Source organism: Neopelma chrysocephalum, unplaced genomic scaffold (assembly GCF_003984885.1).
Source record: "Neopelma chrysocephalum unplaced genomic scaffold, ASM398488v2 Primary Assembly neopelma1_23, whole genome shotgun sequence".
In the NCBI taxonomy this organism is placed as follows: domain Eukaryota; kingdom Metazoa; phylum Chordata; class Aves; order Passeriformes; family Pipridae; genus Neopelma; species Neopelma chrysocephalum.
The window spans coordinates 15,615,665-15,634,730 of record NW_020897691.1 but is presented as its reverse complement, the minus strand read 5'-3'; the positions used below and the strand labels follow the sequence as shown (position 1 = coordinate 15,634,730).

Here is a 19,066-nt window from a genome sequence, read left to right as displayed (position 1 = left end):
CGGGCACACGGACATGCCGGCCGGACATAAACACACACGCAGACACACAGACACACACCCCCAGCCGGGCGCCGCCGCTCACAGCCTGTGACAGCTGGCGGCGGGGCGGGCCGGCGCCGCGGGAGCGTGTGGCCGGTAACGGTCACCAGGCGGCCGGTAACGGGCACGCCGCGGCCCAGGGGCCCCGCCCGCCCGCGCCCCCGCCCCCGGACTCACTGCGGAGGTTGTGGATTAGCTCAGAGTGGCTGGCGCCGCCCGACTTCCAGGCCATCGCTAGGCACACTCTGCGGAGCAGGTACAGAGCCGCCTTCAGCGCCGCGACTGCGCACAACAGCTTCCCCAGGAAGGACACAACCTCCAGCGCCGACACAGGCACCGCCTCCTCGCCGCCTCCTCCTCCCGCCGCCGCTGCGGCTGCCGCGCGCTCGCCGAGGGGAGGGGCCACGCGCCCACCGCCCCGCGCGCCCGACATGCTCTGGCCGCTGCCGCCGCTCCCGGCCCGCGGTCAGCCCTTCGCGCATGCGCGCCCACCGTGCCCGGGGGCGCGCGTGGGGAGATCGGAGAGCCCCGCACGCGGGGGCGGGCGGGGGTGGGGATGCGTAGCGGCCGCTCCCGGTTACGCGGGTTTGGCTGCCGGGGCTGCGGATCCCGCGCTGGCGGCGAGGCCCCGGTCCCGCCCTCGCCCCAGAAGCGGCGGCGGGGCGGAACGGAACGGATCTGGGGGCGCGGAGTTTGTGGCCTTAGGAGCTGTGTTAATGAACACAGCGAAGGGGGACCTCGGTACACAACCGCCGTCCCCGCCCCTGCCTTGTCCGCTCCCGTAGCACAGGCTGGCACACGCCGGACACCGAAGGAGGCGGTGTCGGGGCCGGCGGGCCCATCTCGGCCCCGCCAGCCTCGCGCCCTGGCCCAGCGCGCGACCCGCCGCCCTTGCGACGGAGCCAATCAGCGGTGTCCCCCGGCGCGCTGTTTTGCATGGGGCGCGCCTATTGGCCGCGGGCAGCCCGCGCGAGCCAGGCCTACGTGTTGGAGGCTGCCATTGGTCAGGGGGCGCGCGAGCGGCGGGCTCCAGGTGTCCCCCCCGTCAGGCGGCAGCGGGGACGGGGGACTGGCTGGGAGCGAGCAGCCGGAAAACTGCGCCGAAATTGGGGCGAGGGAGTAGGTTGCGGAGAGTTGGCATCGGCGTGTGTTGGCTAAACGCTGCCAAAGTACCGGTGTTCCACGAGCATCTACTGGCTCGATGCCGACGACGCAGGACAAAGTTGCAAATTAAAATTCTTTTCAAAAGGCGTCCAGGTCAATTTAGTAAATGCTAAACTGATGATTCCAATGGGGTATTTACTCTGTCCCACCACAGGCCACGATGAAGTCTCAATCTTAAGGGAAAAGTAGCACCTCCGGTTCCTCCCACAGCCTGTAGCATAATACAGAAAACCATAGGATTCACTTCCTACAATCATGTGGTGTTCCTGGCTACTCTAATACTCCTTAATGATTAATTTTGCCACCTGCTATGTATATATAACTCTATTGTTCTCAAGGGAAAGCATTGCAATTTCAGGGAACCTACAGTCAGTGCTGTGACTTCTGTATTTGTGCTGCCTTCTGTTCTCTGCAAATGGGCTTCCATGTGCCCAGGAATGCAATTTTACAGGACTTCCTCTCTTAACCAGGTGCATCAGCGCAGGTATGTCATCTGCCTGGTACCAGACAGCAGGGTTTTCAGTTCTTGGCTTTTGAAACATGAGAATAGCAATACGTAACTATGAATAGGCAGGGCCTACATTGTATAAACACTAGAGAAAATAAGATATCATCCAGCAGGTATAATTTCAAGTATTATATTGTTTCTTAAAAGCATTTCTGATACAAGGACACACAGCCTAACCACCGTGGGAGACACATATAGCATCTGTGAGAGAGCCCATAATGGCTGGGAGGGGTGAACCTGTTCCAGCTCCACGCAACACATATATTTCATCCAATCATTGCTGGTTCAGGTGAAGAAAATGAGGTGAAGGTGGGAATCTGCCTCCCTAGCTCGCAGTCAGTCCACGGCAAATATGGCAGTTGCTCAATGCATACACCAGAGCCCATCCATAGACTTCCCAGATGTTTCCCATCTGGTTTTTTTAATCTTGGAGACAGATCCACTGCTGTGTTCTGTATTCTCCATCTAGCTTCTCCTAAGCATGATCTAACAACTGCTCTACAGTCTGTGAGAGGCTCCCAGCCTTCCCTAGAATATAAAAGGTCTCCCTGTTACATCCAGTGGGCTGGAAGGAAAGAAGCCGTGGAGTTAGAGGAATTCCCAAAGGGCAGCAAATACAGAGAACAGAAAGACATTGTAAAAGCACATGCACAAAAATACTTAATTGTTTTAAATGCAAAAGACACTTTCTGCTGTCAGATGCAAGCAAACTGCATTGCTCTCACATAGGGAGGTTGTTGGCAAGAAACTAGCTGGCCCATGTTTAAAAGCATTCCAAAGATACTTACCCCCATTGGGAGACCAGAAACACTAGAGAAACCATTTACATATAAACTGACACCACTTACTAGGACCAGCCTGAATTAGGGTTAGGCTTGTCACAGAGCACCAAGAAAGAGCCCATCTTTATCTCTTAGGAACCTGCAGACTTGCTCAGTTGCTTTCTGACTGAAGGTACCCATTGCCACCTCTTGGTTATGCTGACAGAACTATTCAGAGAATTAAAACAAGTGTGCGCCTTACTTAGCAATATCTGGGGTGTCTTGGATGGATACCAGGCATGTGTGAAGGAAACAGCATTTGGCTTGGCAGGTTTCCAGGAGCTCTAAGATAAGCCAAGTTGCCTGAAAAGGCCCTGGGAAATTAACATGCACCAGTAGTGGCAGGATGCACCCATTTATGCAGTAAACAAACATGAATGTCTCTAACTCTTTCTATTTTATAATCCCAGGCCATTAATCAATTTTTTTAAACTTATTAGGAGCACATCCATTGAGATGAAACTAAAAGGAACATAGGCACTCTACACTAGAGTATAATACAAGCAGAAATTAAAAAATTATTTTTATCATTATTCATGTGGAATCTCTCCATTTGCCCTGACACTCAGTATTTCTGTATCCTACTCCCCCTCACTTGTCCAGATCAGTGTGAGCACCTTGGTCCCTGGATGCCCACTGTCAGTTGCAGGCACCTCCATCTTCCACAGGTACAGCCATCTCCCTAGATTGTCCAGGGAGCTGGTGCATGGATGCTTCTCTTAGGGAAAAGGCAGAGGAATGCTAGCAGCCAGAGTGGGCCATCACTTGATTGTTCTGACATGAAGATCCCACTAACTGTAAGCATGTTGGCTCTTTCTCGTTCACCCACATCTCAATCCCCTGGCTGTACTTACATAGGGTTATATATAAACCCCTCCATGCTACTATTTCTGTTTCATCCCTTCCCTCCCACCTCATGAACCCATTAGAATTTTTTTTAATTCTTTGAATTTAAAAAGAATTTGAAAAGTTGATCATCACTGTCTGATCCCATCTGCTTCTGCATATATGTATCACAAGCACAAATTTCCCTGTGAAATGTTCCTGCTGAACATTTCCGCAGTTATGTCCCAAACCCCACACTAATTGGCTTCTACACCTACATTTACTCCTCTCCCTGCTTCCATTCTGTTTTTTAATTTAATGGCTCTCCTTCATCTCATTTCTTTTCCTGTAAGCTCAAGCTAGTTTGGTGTGTACCTTCATTTTGTATTACCATTTCAGCAGTTTACATTATTTTGAACTCTGCATCCATCTTTTCCCAGCTCTGCACTCAAAGAGGAGGTGAGAAAGATTTAGTCATATCAGTGACTTTCCACATTAGGAAGCAGCAGAACTGGGACCCCTCCATGAAGGAAGGCTTACCTGAAGGTGAGCCAGGGATGACAACACTATGCAGCAGGACACCATTCCACAGTGTTTGAGTGAGGCAAACAGTGCAGGGCTGGGGACAGTAATGGTTTTGCCATCAAGCAAAATGACAATTCAGGCCCCATGTCAAGCCAGTCACCAAGTCTGGGCAACGTGGCTGGGCACAGGCCCTCCTGAAACACAGCTCAGGCCAAGAGCAGGGTGCCCCAGAACCGGTGGGAGCCCAGCTGAGGGCTAGTGAGGCTTATGAATGCACTCAGGGCCCTCTGCTGTTACGTCTGCTCTGCAGGACCTTGCATAGCAACTGTATTCATTCAGGGGACTGAACTGGGCAAAACTCCAGGAATTCTTACTAGCTGTAAATATTGTTTTGGCATCTCCAAACAACTTTCTTTAAATATTGTTCAATGATAATTGGAGGAAAGCAGATTATCAGCAAATCGAGGTCAGAATTAGCTTTATCCTGCCCTAGTACAACCACTGATCTAGTGAGTGCCTTTGTTCTTCAGCCTCCTAACCTCTGCCAGAGAGGTAGGCATGCTTTCAGAGTTTTCTTCCCTTTCACTTACTCTCCTAGCTTTAGCTATATTTAAGGATAATCCACAGACGCTCCTTGTTGTCTCAGCTAATATGTTTGGACCCAATTCCAAGAGTCAGCTTCATCTAGACTTAACATTGTTTTTGAAAACCTCAGAAATATTAGATGAGGCATATTTTCTCCTGGTGTTTATTTCCTCCTTTTTATGTTTATTTAAATCTGCTATTACACTGAAATAGTGCACTAACACAGTGCACATCTTTCATAGTGATCAAGCATAGAGAATATATTTAAAGGTTTACAGAGCAGCCCTAAATCCATCACAGCTCTCACTTCCATCATATATGGTGCCAACATTTTCTTAAAAAAAAGTAGGGCAGGGAAGAAAAACTGTGACTCTTTTTTCCTCTAAGTGAAAATAAGCCTCTATGTCCAACCTATTCTCCTTAATACTTCACAAATGCTTTTGAACAAGCAATCCTGAGCAAAGAAAGAAAGCATCCAAAAGCACAAGATAAAAAATACACACAGAAATCACAAAGAAACCAACAATGATATTTGCCTAATAAAACTTTTTGATAATCCCAAAGTGTTATCTCTTCAGCTTTTAGCTATCTGGTCTGTAGCTGTATTCTGAGGCTGCCTATTGATGTTTCTTACAAGTGTTACAAAAATTAGCTGAAAATACCCTGGGAGTCAACAGTGACTTGCAGAATTGCTGCTATCAGCTTAATACAGGGTGCCAGAGGTATTTGCTACTGTAGAATAATAATGCTACTGCCGTGTGTAATAAAGCTGTTTTAAGGCTTGCAGTATGGTAGACTACAATAGCATCAAGCTTTTTGAATATGTTCAGTGTTGGATTCTGCTGTATGTAAATATGGGAAAAAAAGTTAATCTCAACTGAAAGTTCAAATGATGCATGAAGCATATAAAATATCATTCATTTGGTATCACATCTGAGGGATTACAAAACAGCATGGCAGACTCGATGAAGAACTCAAGAATGCTGTATAGAAGAAATCTGACAGATGGCCTTAGCAGGCAAACTGCAATAACACAGGTGAAACTTTGTCCAAGACACTGCTAAGTCCACCTGATAGAACCTCTGAGAGCTGGCAGCATTAGCAGCATCAAGAAAAAATGCAGCAGAAAATCAGATTGTAAAAGTGCTTGTGAGAAGGTCCCTTACTGCAGTGCAGTGGCTGGACAAATAATCTCATCCTCTGAAATGATAACTTACAAGATAGCTATGTCAGCCTTTAGTTCATTTTACAACTAACCTCTGAACCTTTTATTGCATAGTTGTTTAGGTTTCAAGTGAAATACTAGAAAGGAAGTACCTGTGTCCTCCCATTTGATTTAACATGCTATTTGGTAAAAAAAAAAAATTGTACTTATTTCCGTACAGGTAGGAATCTGTCAGATGAAGGAGAGTGTCACTTGGACATATTATCATGGTTTAACCCCAGCCAGCAAATAAGTACCAGGCAGTACTTGGTCACATATACACCCCACCTCAGCCTCCAAGGTGGGACGAGGACAACTGGAATAAAACAAAGGTAAAACTCAACCCGTAGGTTGAGTTAATAATAGTTTATCTCTTAGTAACATTAATAATTGAAATAAAACAAGATTAAATAGCCCATCACTGGACAGCAATTGGTCCCTCATGACCAACTCTCCCCAGTTTCTATACTGAGACTGATGTTCCATGGCATGGAATATCCCTTTTGGCCAGTTCAGGTCAAGTGTCCTGGCCGTACTCCCTCCCAGCTTCTCGTGCACCTGCTCACTGGCAGAGCATAGACTGAGAAGTCCTTGACTTGGGGTAAGCACTACTAAAACATCAGTCTGTTTTCCACATCATTCTTATACTAAATCTAAAACACAGTGCTGTATCAGCGATTAGGAGGAAAATTAACTCTATCCCAGCCGCAACCAGGACATATTTAAAAGCAAATCTAGACCAGAGATGCTTAATTGCTGTCTAAGTCACTTATTTTGAGAAAACAGAAGCTGGTGCACGTCATGCAAAGGTGACAGAGATACATAACGCTTTGGGGGCCGCCGGCCCAGCCGAGCAGACAGGGAGCACATTCACTCCTTCCTTTATTTCCTCCTCTGCGGGCCCGATTCTGCAGACGACGCCGGGGCGATACGCTCCGCTGTGGCGACTCCCCCAGCACGGCCATTCGGGCCCCTTCCCTCCCGCGCGCGCCCCCGCGCCCCGCCGCGCCCCCGCCTGTCCCTCCGCGCTCGCCGTCGCGCCGCAGCCAATGAGCGCGCGCGGTGCGGGGCGGGCGGGAGCAGCGCGCGGCGGGCGCGGCCATGGAGGACGTGAGCGCCAAGTTCGTGTCGCAGAAGATCAGCCGGACGCGCTGGCGGCCCCCGCCCCCCGCCGCCCTGCAGCCTCCCGACGTCTTCGCTACTGGGTCCTGGGACAACGAGGTACCGCCCGGGCTGGCCCCGAGGCGCGGCGCGACCTTCCCGCCGGGGCGCGGGGCTGGCGGCGGAGGCACCTCACGCCGCCTCTGTGCCCTGCGCCTCCGCCGCTGGGCGCGGGGAGCAGGGCCGGGGCCGCCGTGAGCGCTTCCCGGCCCGGCAGTCCCGCCCTTCGCCGGGCTGTGCCGTGGTCGTGTCCCTGAGGAAGTGGAGGGGCCGCCCCGCCGCCCGGCAGCTTTATCCCGCCGGGCGAGCGCTTTCCTCCGGCTGGCGGTGGCTTCGTCAGGAGCGGTGCCCAGCCGCCAGCCTGGCGCTTTCCCTGGCTGAGGCGTAGTGTTGGATACTTTCGAAAGTATTTTCGGGTAAAAGTGGTGGTGTCGTTTCCGTACAGGATAACAGGATCTCCCTTTGGTCTGCGGACGACCTTGGAAATGTGGGCCTCAATGGTGAATATCATGGAGAACCTCACCTGCTGTGTGATATCCAGCACAACGGTGATGTTATGGACATGCAGGTAAAATAGCAGTGTTGAATAGATCTGTATTTAAGGGCTTGTTACGTAGGAGAAGTTAAGTGAGAGTGAGCTGTCAAAATGCTGACATTGGCCAAAAAACTCCTACAAAGAAAAAGGGCAAAAGCCAGCTGCTGTGGCTTTGTGGGGTTGTTTTTGGGGGGGGTTGTTCTGTTTTATTTTTCCCTCTTATCTACCAATAATTTAGGTTACTCAAAAATCAAAATTGTCATCTTAATATTAACATTGACTAATAGCATAGTTACTATCTCTCTTTAGTTTTTGGATCAAGAGAGAATCGTGGTTGCCTCATCAACAGGAACCGTAACTATATTCCGTCATCATCAAAATAACCAGGTATGTAACATGCATTGGCTTTAAGATGCTATTCTGTGTAATACAGCTCACTTTGATCTCAACATAAGAAACATCTGCCTACCAAAATCAGTTATTAAAATAAATGTGTTAGAATAAGCTTTGACTTTATACGTACAAGGAAAGAAAAAAGCATTTTACACACATGCTACATAAAGTAGATTCCAAGGCAAGACTGGGGTATCTTGTAGCGTACATCTGTAACCAAATAGTCCATTCACTGAAAACATACTTTAAGAGATTAGACTGTTTTGGGGGAGTGGGTATTAATTGGCTTGTACCTGCCTTATTAGAGTTTTTGCATTCTTGAAGTAAATGACTTATGTTGAATTTCTTCCCACAAGTGTCATGTGAGGGAAGATATGCAAACTCTGTAGTCTTTTGCTTTGATTATAAATCACTGAAAATAGACACATAATTACTTTTGTTATGTATTCTCAATGACACAATAAAGACAGATGTCTGTTAATAGTTTGGTGTAGTACCTAAAATAAACTGAGTTCTTTGCCATCAAAATCTAAATGTGACCTTATATTTTGTATAGGTTTCAGGTCTTTTCCCTTGTCCTGGGGAAAGATTGAAGGCATCAGCCTAGTCAAAGACATTTTACAGTTCGTAAATAGTGTTCTGTCTAATTTCTGGGTCATGTGAAAATGGTGGTTCAGAGAAGAGATAAATAATGTTTCATGGAAGGATTATGTGCTTAAGAGTTGACAAAAATTTAGATCTCTTGATTCCTTTTTGTATAGGAGGTTCTTATTCCTGTGAGGTGGTATGGCTTTTCTGGAGCTTGTTTCTGGTTTCATGAGTAGTCTGGAAGCTTTGTTCTACAAGGTTCATTATTTACCAGCATAATTTCATGTCTGGTTACTACTTAGACATTATCTGCCAATCATCGGTGGGAGAGAGCCCATTATCACGTGGATCAAGACACATCTTGTGGTGGAGCAGCATGTACCGGAGTCGTCTGCAACAACCCAGAAATTGTCACTGTTGGAGAAGATGGTAGAATAAATCTCTTCAGAGCTGACCAAAAAGATGCAGTAAGAACTATAGGTATGTCAAATAACTGTTCAAATTACTACAGTTTGGAGGGGTTTGTTTGGTTTTCAGCTTCTCAAATGATAACCAAAGAGAAAAAAAAAGTCAATTGATAATTGATTTTAGTATTCCAAGCTCAATGCATTTGCTCCAGACTATTGCAGTATCCCTACAGACTTTAAATACCTGAACATATTTCAGAAGTATTTCTATATTTATTCAAGTATATGTAAGTTAATGTTTTAGCTGATGGAGAAGTTTCAAGCCCAACATTCTCTGTAGGTTTCTGTTTCACCTAGAATTGTTAAATACTATACCAGTATATATGAAACACAGCTAGGTTTCAAGAGGTATTGTCTCCCAAGTTCTTCATAACTGGAGGTCATGGAAATGGTCACTTCAATTCACTATTTGTATTAAGATTAACCCTTGTAGTGTCCATATACTAAAATATCTATTTGTCTGTGTCTAAAGGAACAGCAAGAACCAGAAACCACTGTTTGTACCCTATTTTTCTGTCAAATATGATGATAATACCAAGGGATCATTTCTCTCTTGGTGAAAACGCTCCGTATTCCCTAGAGTAATAGATTATGTGATGAAGCAAGGTGTCAAAACCTGGTTATTCCCAACTCTTCTATCATGCTAGAATTGTGAAAACAGAATACAAGTTTGGAGCATCTGCTGGAAATTGAACTTAAAAGCAGAAGTAATTTAAAGGATGGTAACACTATGTTTGATAGTGGCATTGCTAAACCAAAACTTTATTTCTGAAGGTTCAGTTTGATACAGCCCTTTCTTTCTTCTTAAGCAAAACCTGTCCTCCAGTGGATGAAAGAATTAACACAGTGATAAAGCCAACTAAGGAAGGAAGTACTTTGGTGTCTCTGGGCGGGGAGTGTACTTGTGTGTCCATGGCTGTATATACACACAAGATAAATCCTATTAATTGCATACAGCCCTTTACTGAAGTTCCCTGAGAATTTCTGTAGAAAACCTTTCTATATTAAAAAAAAAGTAGCAAGGCATGAGCCAGATTTTATTATCAGGTACACACAAAACACAGTAACAGTCTCAGGGGAGACTTTATCACTCTCTACAACCACCTGAAAGGAGGTTGTAGCCAGGTGGGGGTCAGCCTCTTCTCTCAGGCAGTTGGTGACATGACAAGAGGACGTAGTTTAAAGCTGCGCCAGGGGAGGTTCAGGTTGGACATCAGGAAGAATTTCTTCATGGGAAATATTGGAACAGGCTGGCCAGGGAGGTGATGGAGTCACCATCCTTGGAAGCATTCAGGAAATGACACTTAGTGCCATGGTCTCATTAATATGGTGGTGTTTGGTCAAAAGTTGAACTCGACGATCTTAGAGGTCTTTTCCAACCTTAATGACTCTGTGATTCTATGATTTTTTGAGGGGCAAGGACATTACCTAATTTAAAAGGATTATTTTATTGTAAAATTTTTACATATACACAGATACCAACACAGAGTGTTCTGGTACAAGTTTAATAGAGTAGAATGTTTTGTGAATTCTCATGCAGCAAATGCCAAAAACCCCAAAATTATTTTTCTCTGGGTAATTTCTTGGATGCTTACATACAGATTTAATAATGTGCAGGATGCAAGTTGTTAGTTTTCTTGGTGCTCACTTCATAGTACTACTTGAAAATGTTTGATTTGTAGTGATAGCTTCATCCAGTGTTACGCTGCAGGAAAGACTGCATTTAGATTTGCTGGCACGTAAACATTAAGAAATCAGACGTGAGTTAACTGAGAAATGTCCTTTTGAAAATGGGAAGGGAAACATTAAATTAGGAATGGTACATAAGCAAGTCTGTCATACTGATGACCCCGTAAGTGAAGCTTATGTGGAGTTAGGTGGAAAGGACGCACAAATTTATGTACTAGGGATGGTTTTACAGTAAAAGTTGGAGAGGGGAGAGAGAACATCTTGGAAGATGCTCTCAGGTTCTTCAGAATGGAGTTCTGTGGTGTAAGCAATCTTTCATACTGTTTCCCAATTCCATGACACCTTGACATTTCACAGGCACTGAGCTGACAGAACTCTTGTTCCTCATTCAATATATGGAAAGGAATACGTTGGTATTTTTGTTATTGTTTAATGGATTTAAGAGTATAATACAAAGTTGATACATTTGGAGATTTTTTCCTATCATAATTGACTACAAAGTTAGAGATTCTGTAAAAATCTTTGGAGCCATAAAAATGTATCATTGCTAAATCACTTAGTATTACTCTGTCATAAAATTTTAAATCCTTTAGAACTTCACTGTTCGGTAATCTAACATTTGTTTTTAAAAGTGTTTTGGTAAGGTTTTTTTTCCTTCACCTCAGTTTTCAATTAAATAGAAGGCAGAAAAGTCATTCAAGTATCTGTAATTAGGCAACCATCTTATTCAGAAAGATAATAATTCACCTATGTTTTCTTTTTGTATGGGCTTACACAAAGAACTGTTAAGTCTACTTTCACCTCAAATATTTTAAAATGTTACCCCATCATAATCAAGATGAGAAGTTTCTATATAGTAACAGAATTAAAAGAAAATGGTGTCTATATTTTCTCCTAAGGCCTCAAAAGTTTCACCTCAATGCTCTGAATTGTTTAACATTTTAAATTACTCTGACCATAAGAAGCACTGGAGAAAAGGACCTGAAAAAAAAGAGCTTTGCCATTTAGTTATTAACAAGCACTAGGGGACCCCTGGTGGCCTAGTGGTTAGCGTGCAGGACTCTCACCTCTGCGACCCAGGTTCGAATCCAGCCAGTCCCCCGGGCAGATGGAGCCCGTTAGCCCTGTGGGGCCATCCATCTATGAGAAGGTCACTCTAAACAAACCTACGTCCTGAGGACCTCACTGCCATTGTCCAAGCTTGCTTGGCCCCGGCAGATGAACCTTAGGATTAAAGGGTGGGCTCAGTTCAGCGCAGGCTGTGTCTCACCTAAAAAATCCATTGCGCAGGCTGGAAAGGTAAAAGACCTTTCCCCAAATCTTCGTTCGCGAAGACTGGCCATTATTATTATTAACAAGCACTGATTTAACAATCTCTGATTTAACTTGATATCACATTGACAGTTCTTGGAAAAGGTCTAAAGGTTGGTGAATTAAGTGTTTCTGTATACAACTGCTTAATGTTCCCAGTCAGAGTACTGTTCCTTGTGTTCAGAAGAACTCCATTATAAAAAGCTCCATAGTTGCCTCCTGTCAGTAGGTGCTAGGCATATAAAGAAAACTGTTGAAAACCATAAACTTGGCTGAATTGATTCCTCTTGAAGGAACTGCAAAAAGAAATCTTATGGATCAACAAATAGTTCTCTAAGCACCAAACCTAATTAACACAGCTTCTTACAGATTTATCTAAGCAGTGTTTGATATAGGAAGCAAGGGCTCCTTTTTCACAGGGTATTTGCAGATACTGATTTGTCTCTCATGCTGAAAATGCAGAGGTTGTAAGCGTGTTTCTGTTTTCTATAAAGAGGTATTTTGTTGTAATTAAAGGGAGATTAGCATTCCATAGGTTTATAAGAATGCTTTTCTCATCTCTTGCAGACAATGCAGACAGCAGTACGCTCCATGCAGTGACCTTCCTTCGCACAACTGAGATCTTGACAGTAAATTCAATTGGACAGTTAAAAATATGGGACCTCAGACAGCAAAGAAATGAGCCATCTCAAATATTTTCTTTGTAAGACCTCAACTTTTTTACATATTTACTGAGAAGCATGTGCTACTTTATAATCTGATGTAAATCTTTCCTGATAGCGTCCTAACAACGGGATGATATATCACTGATTTTTTAAAAGGATTTTAACTTCTTTGGTATTTAAATAATCAAAAGCAGACTGCTTAATGGCCGAACCACTGTTGTGACTAAGCATTGTGTTTAGGTGGTCTGTTTTATGATTTAATTCTTGAAGGACTATTGCACCTGTACACTTGCTCTTTTTTAAGAAAACAAATTCCAACTCTCAACCCAAAACTCTTTCCCTATTTATATATATACACTTTACATCTGCTTTTCTCCACAGGCCTGGAGAAAAGGTTTCTGGCATTTGGAATGTATCTGAATGGTAACTTTGTGCCTTATAAGATACTGTGAGAAAACAAAGTGAGCTAGATTTAAATCCTACTGTTGTCTGTGTAATAATTCCCATTGCTGTTAATAGGCTGTGGTTTAGGTAACTGATTTTGTTAGTGCCCAGTCTCCCTTGGTAACTCTTAGTATATGCTGAAACTGTAATTATAACATGCATTTCACAGTAATCTTATTGTAGGTATATGTAGAGTATTATGTGTATGCAAGGCACCCTCACTCCTGTAAATCTGTCAGATGCTGTGTAGATGCGTGTGTACCGTAGGGCACAGAATCTGATGCTCATCTGATTGTAGCTTCATGTTATTGCCATACCTCTGGTTTCCAGTAGATGTCATGTGGCTTCAGCCTGTGGTGATCAGATGCTACAGGAATTGAAGCTGCAGTGGATACCGGTACCTCACTTGTCAACACTCCTAGGGATTAAGAAGGAGAAAACAGAAACTAAATAAAGAATTCATGTTTGGGTTATTTGGTTGTTTTGGTTTTTTCTCTTTGCAGGGCAGGTGACAGAGTTCCACTGCACTGTGTGGACAGGCATCCCAATCAGCAGCATATTGTGGCCACAGGGGGCCAGGATGGGATGCTGAGCATATGGGACATCAGGCAGGGTACTATGCCAGTGTCCCTGCTAAATGCTCATGAAGCAGAAAGTAAGTACCTGAAATGGAGGGGGGAGAAGGTGTTATTTTAGAGAAGTTTCTATTTTCTGTAAAAGGTAAGCTGTTGTAACTATGGTAGAAAACAATCACATAGTTGTTGCTTCTTCATAGAATCATAGAATGGTTTGGGTTGGAAGAGACTTTAGGATCATCTAGTTTCAATCCACCTGCCATGGGCAGGGTCACCTCCCACTAGACCAGGTTGCTCCAAGCCCCATCCAGCCTGGCCTTGAACACTTGCAGGCATCCACAACTTCTCTGGGCAGTCTGTTCCAGCTCACTTTTTCTCACCACCCTCACAGTAAAGAATTTCTTCCCAATACCTACTCTAAGCCTGCCCTCTGGCAGTTTAAAGCCATTCCCCCTTGTCCCATCACTACATGCCTTTGTTAAAAGTCCCTCTCAACTCTCTTGTAAACTACCTTTAGGTACTGGAAGGCTGCTGTAAGGTCTTCCAGAGCCTTCTCTTCTCCAGGCTCAACAACCCCAACCCTCTCAGCCTGTCTTCATAGGAGAGGTGCTCCACCTCTCTGACTGTCTTCGTGGTCCTCCTCTGGACTTGGTCCAACAGATCCATGTCCTTCTTATGTTAGAGGCCCCAGAGCTGGATGCAGCTCTCCAGGTGGGGTCTCATGAGGGCAGAGTAGAGGGGGAGAATCACTTCCTTTGACCTGTGGCCACACTGCTTTTGACTCAGCCTAGGATACATTTGGCTTTCTGGGCTGCAAGCAGACATTGCTGGCTCATGTGCAGCCTCTCATCCACCAACACCCCCAAGTCCTTCTCCCCTGGGCTGCTCTCAATCTGTTCATCCCCCAGCCTGTATTGATACTTGGGGTTGCCCCGACCCAGGTGTAGCACCATGCACTTGGCCTTGTACTTCATGAGATTCCCATGGGCCCACTTCTCAAGCTTGTCCAGGTCCCTCTGGATGGCATCCTGTCCTTCAGGTGTGTCAGCTGCACCACTCAGCTTGGTGTCATCTGCAGACTTGCTGAGGGTGCACTCGATTCCTTTGTCTGTGTCATTGATGAAGATATTAAATAACACTCGTCCCAGGATGGACCTCTGTGGGACACAGTTTGTCTCTGATGTCCATCTGGATGCAGAGCTGTTAACCACTAGCCTCTGGATGTGACTGTCCAACCAATTCCTCATCCACTAAACAGTCTGCCCAATCTCTTCAATTTAGAAGGATCTGGGAGATTGTGTGAAAGGCCTTACACAGAAGTCCAGATAAATGACATCTGCAGCCTTTCCCTTGTCCACTGATACAGTCAATCCATTATACAAGGGCACTAGGTTGGTCAGGCAGGAGACCTGCCCTTGGTGAAGCTGTGCTGGCTGTCTTGAATCACCTCTCTGTCCTCCATGTGATTTAGCACAGCTCCTAGGAGGATCTAGAATGTTTTTCCCAGGCACAGAGCTGAGGCTGACAGGTTAGTTGTTCTCAGGGTCCTCCTTTCTACCCTTTTTAAACATGGGTTTGTACCCATCTTTCCCTTTTTCCAGTCACCTGGGACTTCACCTGACTGTCATGACTTTTCAAATATAATGAAGAGTGGCTTGGCAACTACATCAGCCAATTCCCACAGGACTCTGGGATGCATCTCATCAGGTCTCATAGATTTATGTATGTTCAGGTACCTTAGGTGGTCACAAAACTGAGCTTCTCTTACAGTAGGAGGCACTTTGCTCCCTCAGACCCTAACTTGCAGTCCACTCACTCAAGAGGTGTGGGAAGAGGTTGCCATTGAAAACTGAGGCAAAAAATGTTACCAAGTACGTCAGCCTTCTCTTTATCTGTTGTTACCAGTTTGCCAGCATTGTTTATCGGGGGGAACATCTTTGATCCTCCTTTTCTGGCTGACATACCTGTAGAAGCCATTCCTTTCATTCTTTTCATCCCTTGCCAGGTTGAGTTCCAGCTTCCCCTTGGCCTTCCTCACCCTGTCCCTACATAACCTTCACCTCTATACTCTTCCCAGGATACCTACTACTACTCAATGTGTTTTCACCCAGTTGGCTTCCTTCTCTGTATGTGAGACTGTTCTTGTCTAAAAGCCAACTCTATCTAAATTAAAACTAGACTTGGTAAGCAATTCTTTAATGAGCCCTTAAATGCATTTGATCAGAATGATTGTTTCTAGCAGGGTAGGTGTATAAAGAGTCATAGAAATCGATGCTGTGTTATGCAGATAGAGTAAAGCAACAATGCAGATGCTAACAAACTTGAAAACATAAGGAAGAAGGGGAAACTCAAGATAGTACACATCCATTTGGTGCCTCCACAATGCTGAAACAGCTCACTTCCCTAGTAACTTTACACAAAAAAGACAGCAATTCATTTTATGCAGAAAATATCTTTACTTGATGCTACAATCGTATTAAATGAGTAAAAATATTTCTTGATGTTAAGTTTTACTGATTTAAATGTGTTTTCCACAGTTGTGGTATCTAGAAACAAAATAACATGCTGGGAAGGAATGCATGCTGTGTGCAGATTTAAACTTAATAGTAGGGAAGATGGCATCAGATGGTATACAGAATGCCTGAATTCAGATATGACTTTAACCTTTAGCAATTTTTGCAATACTGAAAATGCAAGAAAGTAGGGGGGTTTTTCCCCACCCCTCCTACCACCCCTCTCCCAGGGGAGGGAAAACTGCAGTATATAACTAAGCATGGGGCTTTGGGTCTTGTACCCACGCACACTTAAGAATGGAAGGTTTTAATGGGGGCAGGGGTTCTTGTAAGTGCATGTCCACATCATGCTATCCAAAGTGCAATGATTGAAGTACTTGATACTTGTTCTGAAGTGGTTCTGACAGGGTTCTGTTTGATACTTCCAGTGTGGGAAGTTCACTTCCATCCCTCCAACCCTGATCACTTATTTACATGTTCTGAAGATGGATCACTTTGGCACTGGGATTCTTCCACAAATGTATCTGAAAAACCATCTTTTCTTCATCAAGGTAAGGACGTTTGAAGTCCATCTGCATTGAATTTGTCAGTGTTCATGACAGTCAGTGTTCTTACATGACCCAATTAATAACACAATCCTAATACAGAATAATAAAACCTAGTTTCTTTTCTTAGAAAGCAAGCAGTGATAGGCACTTGAGGAAAACTACTTATAAGGCTAACAGTTATGTGAGGGTTTTTTGTGGTCTGGTTTTGGTTTTCTTAATGTGCTACACTCTTACCAATGTGTGAAAGGGCACATCTATGATTTCAAAGAGAGATTGTGTTCACTTAAAAGTCATCTGTATGTAGAAAAGACACAGAAGCAGCCTCAATGACATTACTGAGTCTCTGAGGGAGATACACAAAGTTAGAATACCACAAAATTGATATGTTAATGAGATAGTAGAATTAGGAATTTACAATTCAAGGTCATAATTTCATTCAAATTCCAATGAATGAAACTGGATCCTTTTGCATTATGGCAGGATTTTAAAGTTATAATACTGACTTAATACAAACATTTCACATTATAATCACAAAGACTGGTAAGTGCTTGTCACTTCAGACTGTAAACAGTGGGGAAACTTTCAGATGTCACCTGCTGACTTTGGCCTCAAAGTTAAGTTTTATATACGGAAGAGATAGGATTAATGATTTCAAGTTGCACTCTGCATGTTTTCAGGTATATGAAATATAAACCCTTTAGCATCACTTCAGACACCATTTAATTTTATGCTGAATGACAGTTCTCAAACTGTGATACTTCAGTTTAAATGTAAAATAATATGTGGAAAAATTTCAAAGTCAAATACAGGTATGTCGCTGCAGAGTAAGTAGGGAGGAGGGACAGTAGGGAATAAGTGTTACTGAAGCAAAGCTGAAACCCCCAATAATAGCAAGACACTGTATAAACAGACTTCTGTTCTTCTGTTCTTGCTTTAGTTTCTGGCTAGAAAAACTTGCAGGTACTTACACTGGTGAGATGAGTTCATAGCTGTTGTGATGTATTTGTCTTAACTGACGTCAGAGCTGGTACTAGGTTTCTGTAATTAAGTACTTGATTTTTTTTAAGCTATTTTTTCCTTCATTTACCAAAGAAATGACATCTGATAACTAATCTGAAAACTGACTTAAATGCAAAATTATATTCCTATTATGTCTGTCCCATATCTACTATGTTTCTTCAAATTCTGAGAATATATAAACAAAATTGAAACTTTTTTTTTCCTTTTCTTCCCTCTTTCCTTCTTTCAGGAGGAAGAAGTACTACCTATCTTTCCCACAATACCATTAACCAGTCTGTAGTAAGTGCCTGGCTAAGCAACGATCCTACCAAAGACCGCATGGAAATCACCAACTTAATTCCAAATCAGACTTTGTCTGTGAATAGCTTAGATGTTTTAGGGCCATGCCTAGTATATGGTACTGATGCAGAGGCTATTTATGTGAACAGACAACTTTTTGCATGAAATGACTGCAGTATCCCGTTGAAGTATTGATCAACTTGAACTACTGGGAAATGTCAGGTTCATTGTTTATGCTACTCGTTAGTATGTTACTGGCGGGTGGGGGAGAGACCTACAGCTTGGTCCTGGTACTGCAGAAGAAATGTGAGGTACCTCAGATTCTGACAGCTGTCACTCGCTATTCATACTCTGGGATGGGTAACTGAGCAAGCTTACATGCCATTTCTTCCCTGCTGCCTGTTTGGATAAGCAGGAAAGTCGTCACTACGGCAAGATCTTTGCTGTAAAGTTATGTCTATAATACACACGCGCATAAAAACTGAAGAAAAGGTAAACCCTGGATTTTTATTTTTCCCTGTAAAGATATTTTTCAAGTATTATTTCTAAAGCAAAACTAGGGGTTCTTTGAAATTCTTTTTATGTCACCTGAGAGACATAGGGTTTTTTTTAAACAGAGGGGTTTTTTTATATATTTAGGGGAACATAACTTTTAATGTTAGTTCATGAGAACTGGAAGGAAAACTGTTAAAGCTATGAAATCTGAAAGGTTCTGTAAGAATCTAAGCATTCTAGCAACATTATTTTGCATTATATACAGCTTTATCATGGTTGCTGCATGTTAAAACCTGATAATGCACCAGTAAATTTACCAACTGAAAAGTGGTTTTTGTAATCAAGAGGTCATATTTGACAGATGTGTTGGCTGTGTTTTCAGGTGTAAGAATAAGACTTTCTAAACTTGAGACATAGTCTTTGTCAAAATTTCATGTCTGGTCTGCTGAAATCTTGGAAAATTTCAATTTTATGATTAGCATTGTACCTACCTTTTGTTACAAAGAACCCTTTCTCTTTTTAATAAAAAGTTTGCACAAGAGTAGTGGTCTGAGTTACTAAATTAATTCAAACAGGTGTGCTTGCACTCATCTTTGGAGAAAGGTAAATAACTAACTTACTTGGACTGATACTGGGTATGCAATCTGAAGGATGGAGAGAATCCTCAAGATTTGGGCAGCAACAGGTTACTTACAAGGTTTTATGTGGTATT

At 43.7% G+C, this 19,066-nt stretch overlaps 2 protein-coding genes across 8 annotated transcripts in view; one reads left to right on the top strand and one right to left on the bottom strand.

Annotated features, from left to right (window-relative positions):
- Positions 1-797, bottom strand: part of PCMT1 (protein-L-isoaspartate (D-aspartate) O-methyltransferase) — a 36,794-nt gene extending 35,997 nt beyond the window's left edge. For 2 of the 7 annotated variants that reach the window (XM_027688082.1, XM_027688073.1), the window contains exon 1: positions 217-487. In XM_027688082.1, the coding sequence (XP_027543883.1) occupies positions 217-472 (256 nt within the window). In that variant the 5' untranslated portion in view covers positions 473-487. Of the gene's footprint in view, positions 1-58; positions 155-216; positions 488-776 lie in introns of those variants that run through there. The other 5 variants (XM_027688118.1, XM_027688091.1, XM_027688094.1 and 2 more) reach the window with 5 other exon arrangements.
- A 5,952-nt stretch (positions 798-6,749) lies between these two features.
- Positions 6,750-18,895, top strand: NUP43 (nucleoporin 43). The gene is made up of 8 exons (XM_027688036.1): positions 6,750-6,892; positions 7,278-7,400; positions 7,677-7,754; positions 8,651-8,828; positions 12,383-12,518; positions 13,428-13,579; positions 16,441-16,563; positions 17,810-18,895. Exons 1-8 carry the CDS (start codon positions 6,773-6,775, stop codon positions 18,022-18,024), a joined length of 1,125 nt encoding a protein of 374 aa, XP_027543837.1. The 5' UTR covers positions 6,750-6,772; the 3' UTR covers positions 18,025-18,895.
- The last annotated feature ends 171 nt before the right edge of the window (positions 18,896-19,066 follow it).

What these genes read in the sequence shown, in the direction of transcription:
- NUP43 (XM_027688036.1), top strand. Translation starts at nt 6,773, where the DNA reads ATGGAGGACGTGAGCGCCAAGTTCGTGTCGCAGAAGATCAGCCGGACG. An exon ending in CTGGGTCCTGGGACAACGAG is followed by an intron (nt 6,893 to 7,277) that starts GTACCGCCCGGG and finishes GTTTCCGTACAG; the next exon opens with GATAACAGGATCTCCCTTTG. An exon ending in AAATGCTCATGAAGCAGAAA is followed by an intron (nt 13,580 to 16,440) that starts GTAAGTACCTGA and finishes TGATACTTCCAG; the next exon opens with TGTGGGAAGTTCACTTCCAT.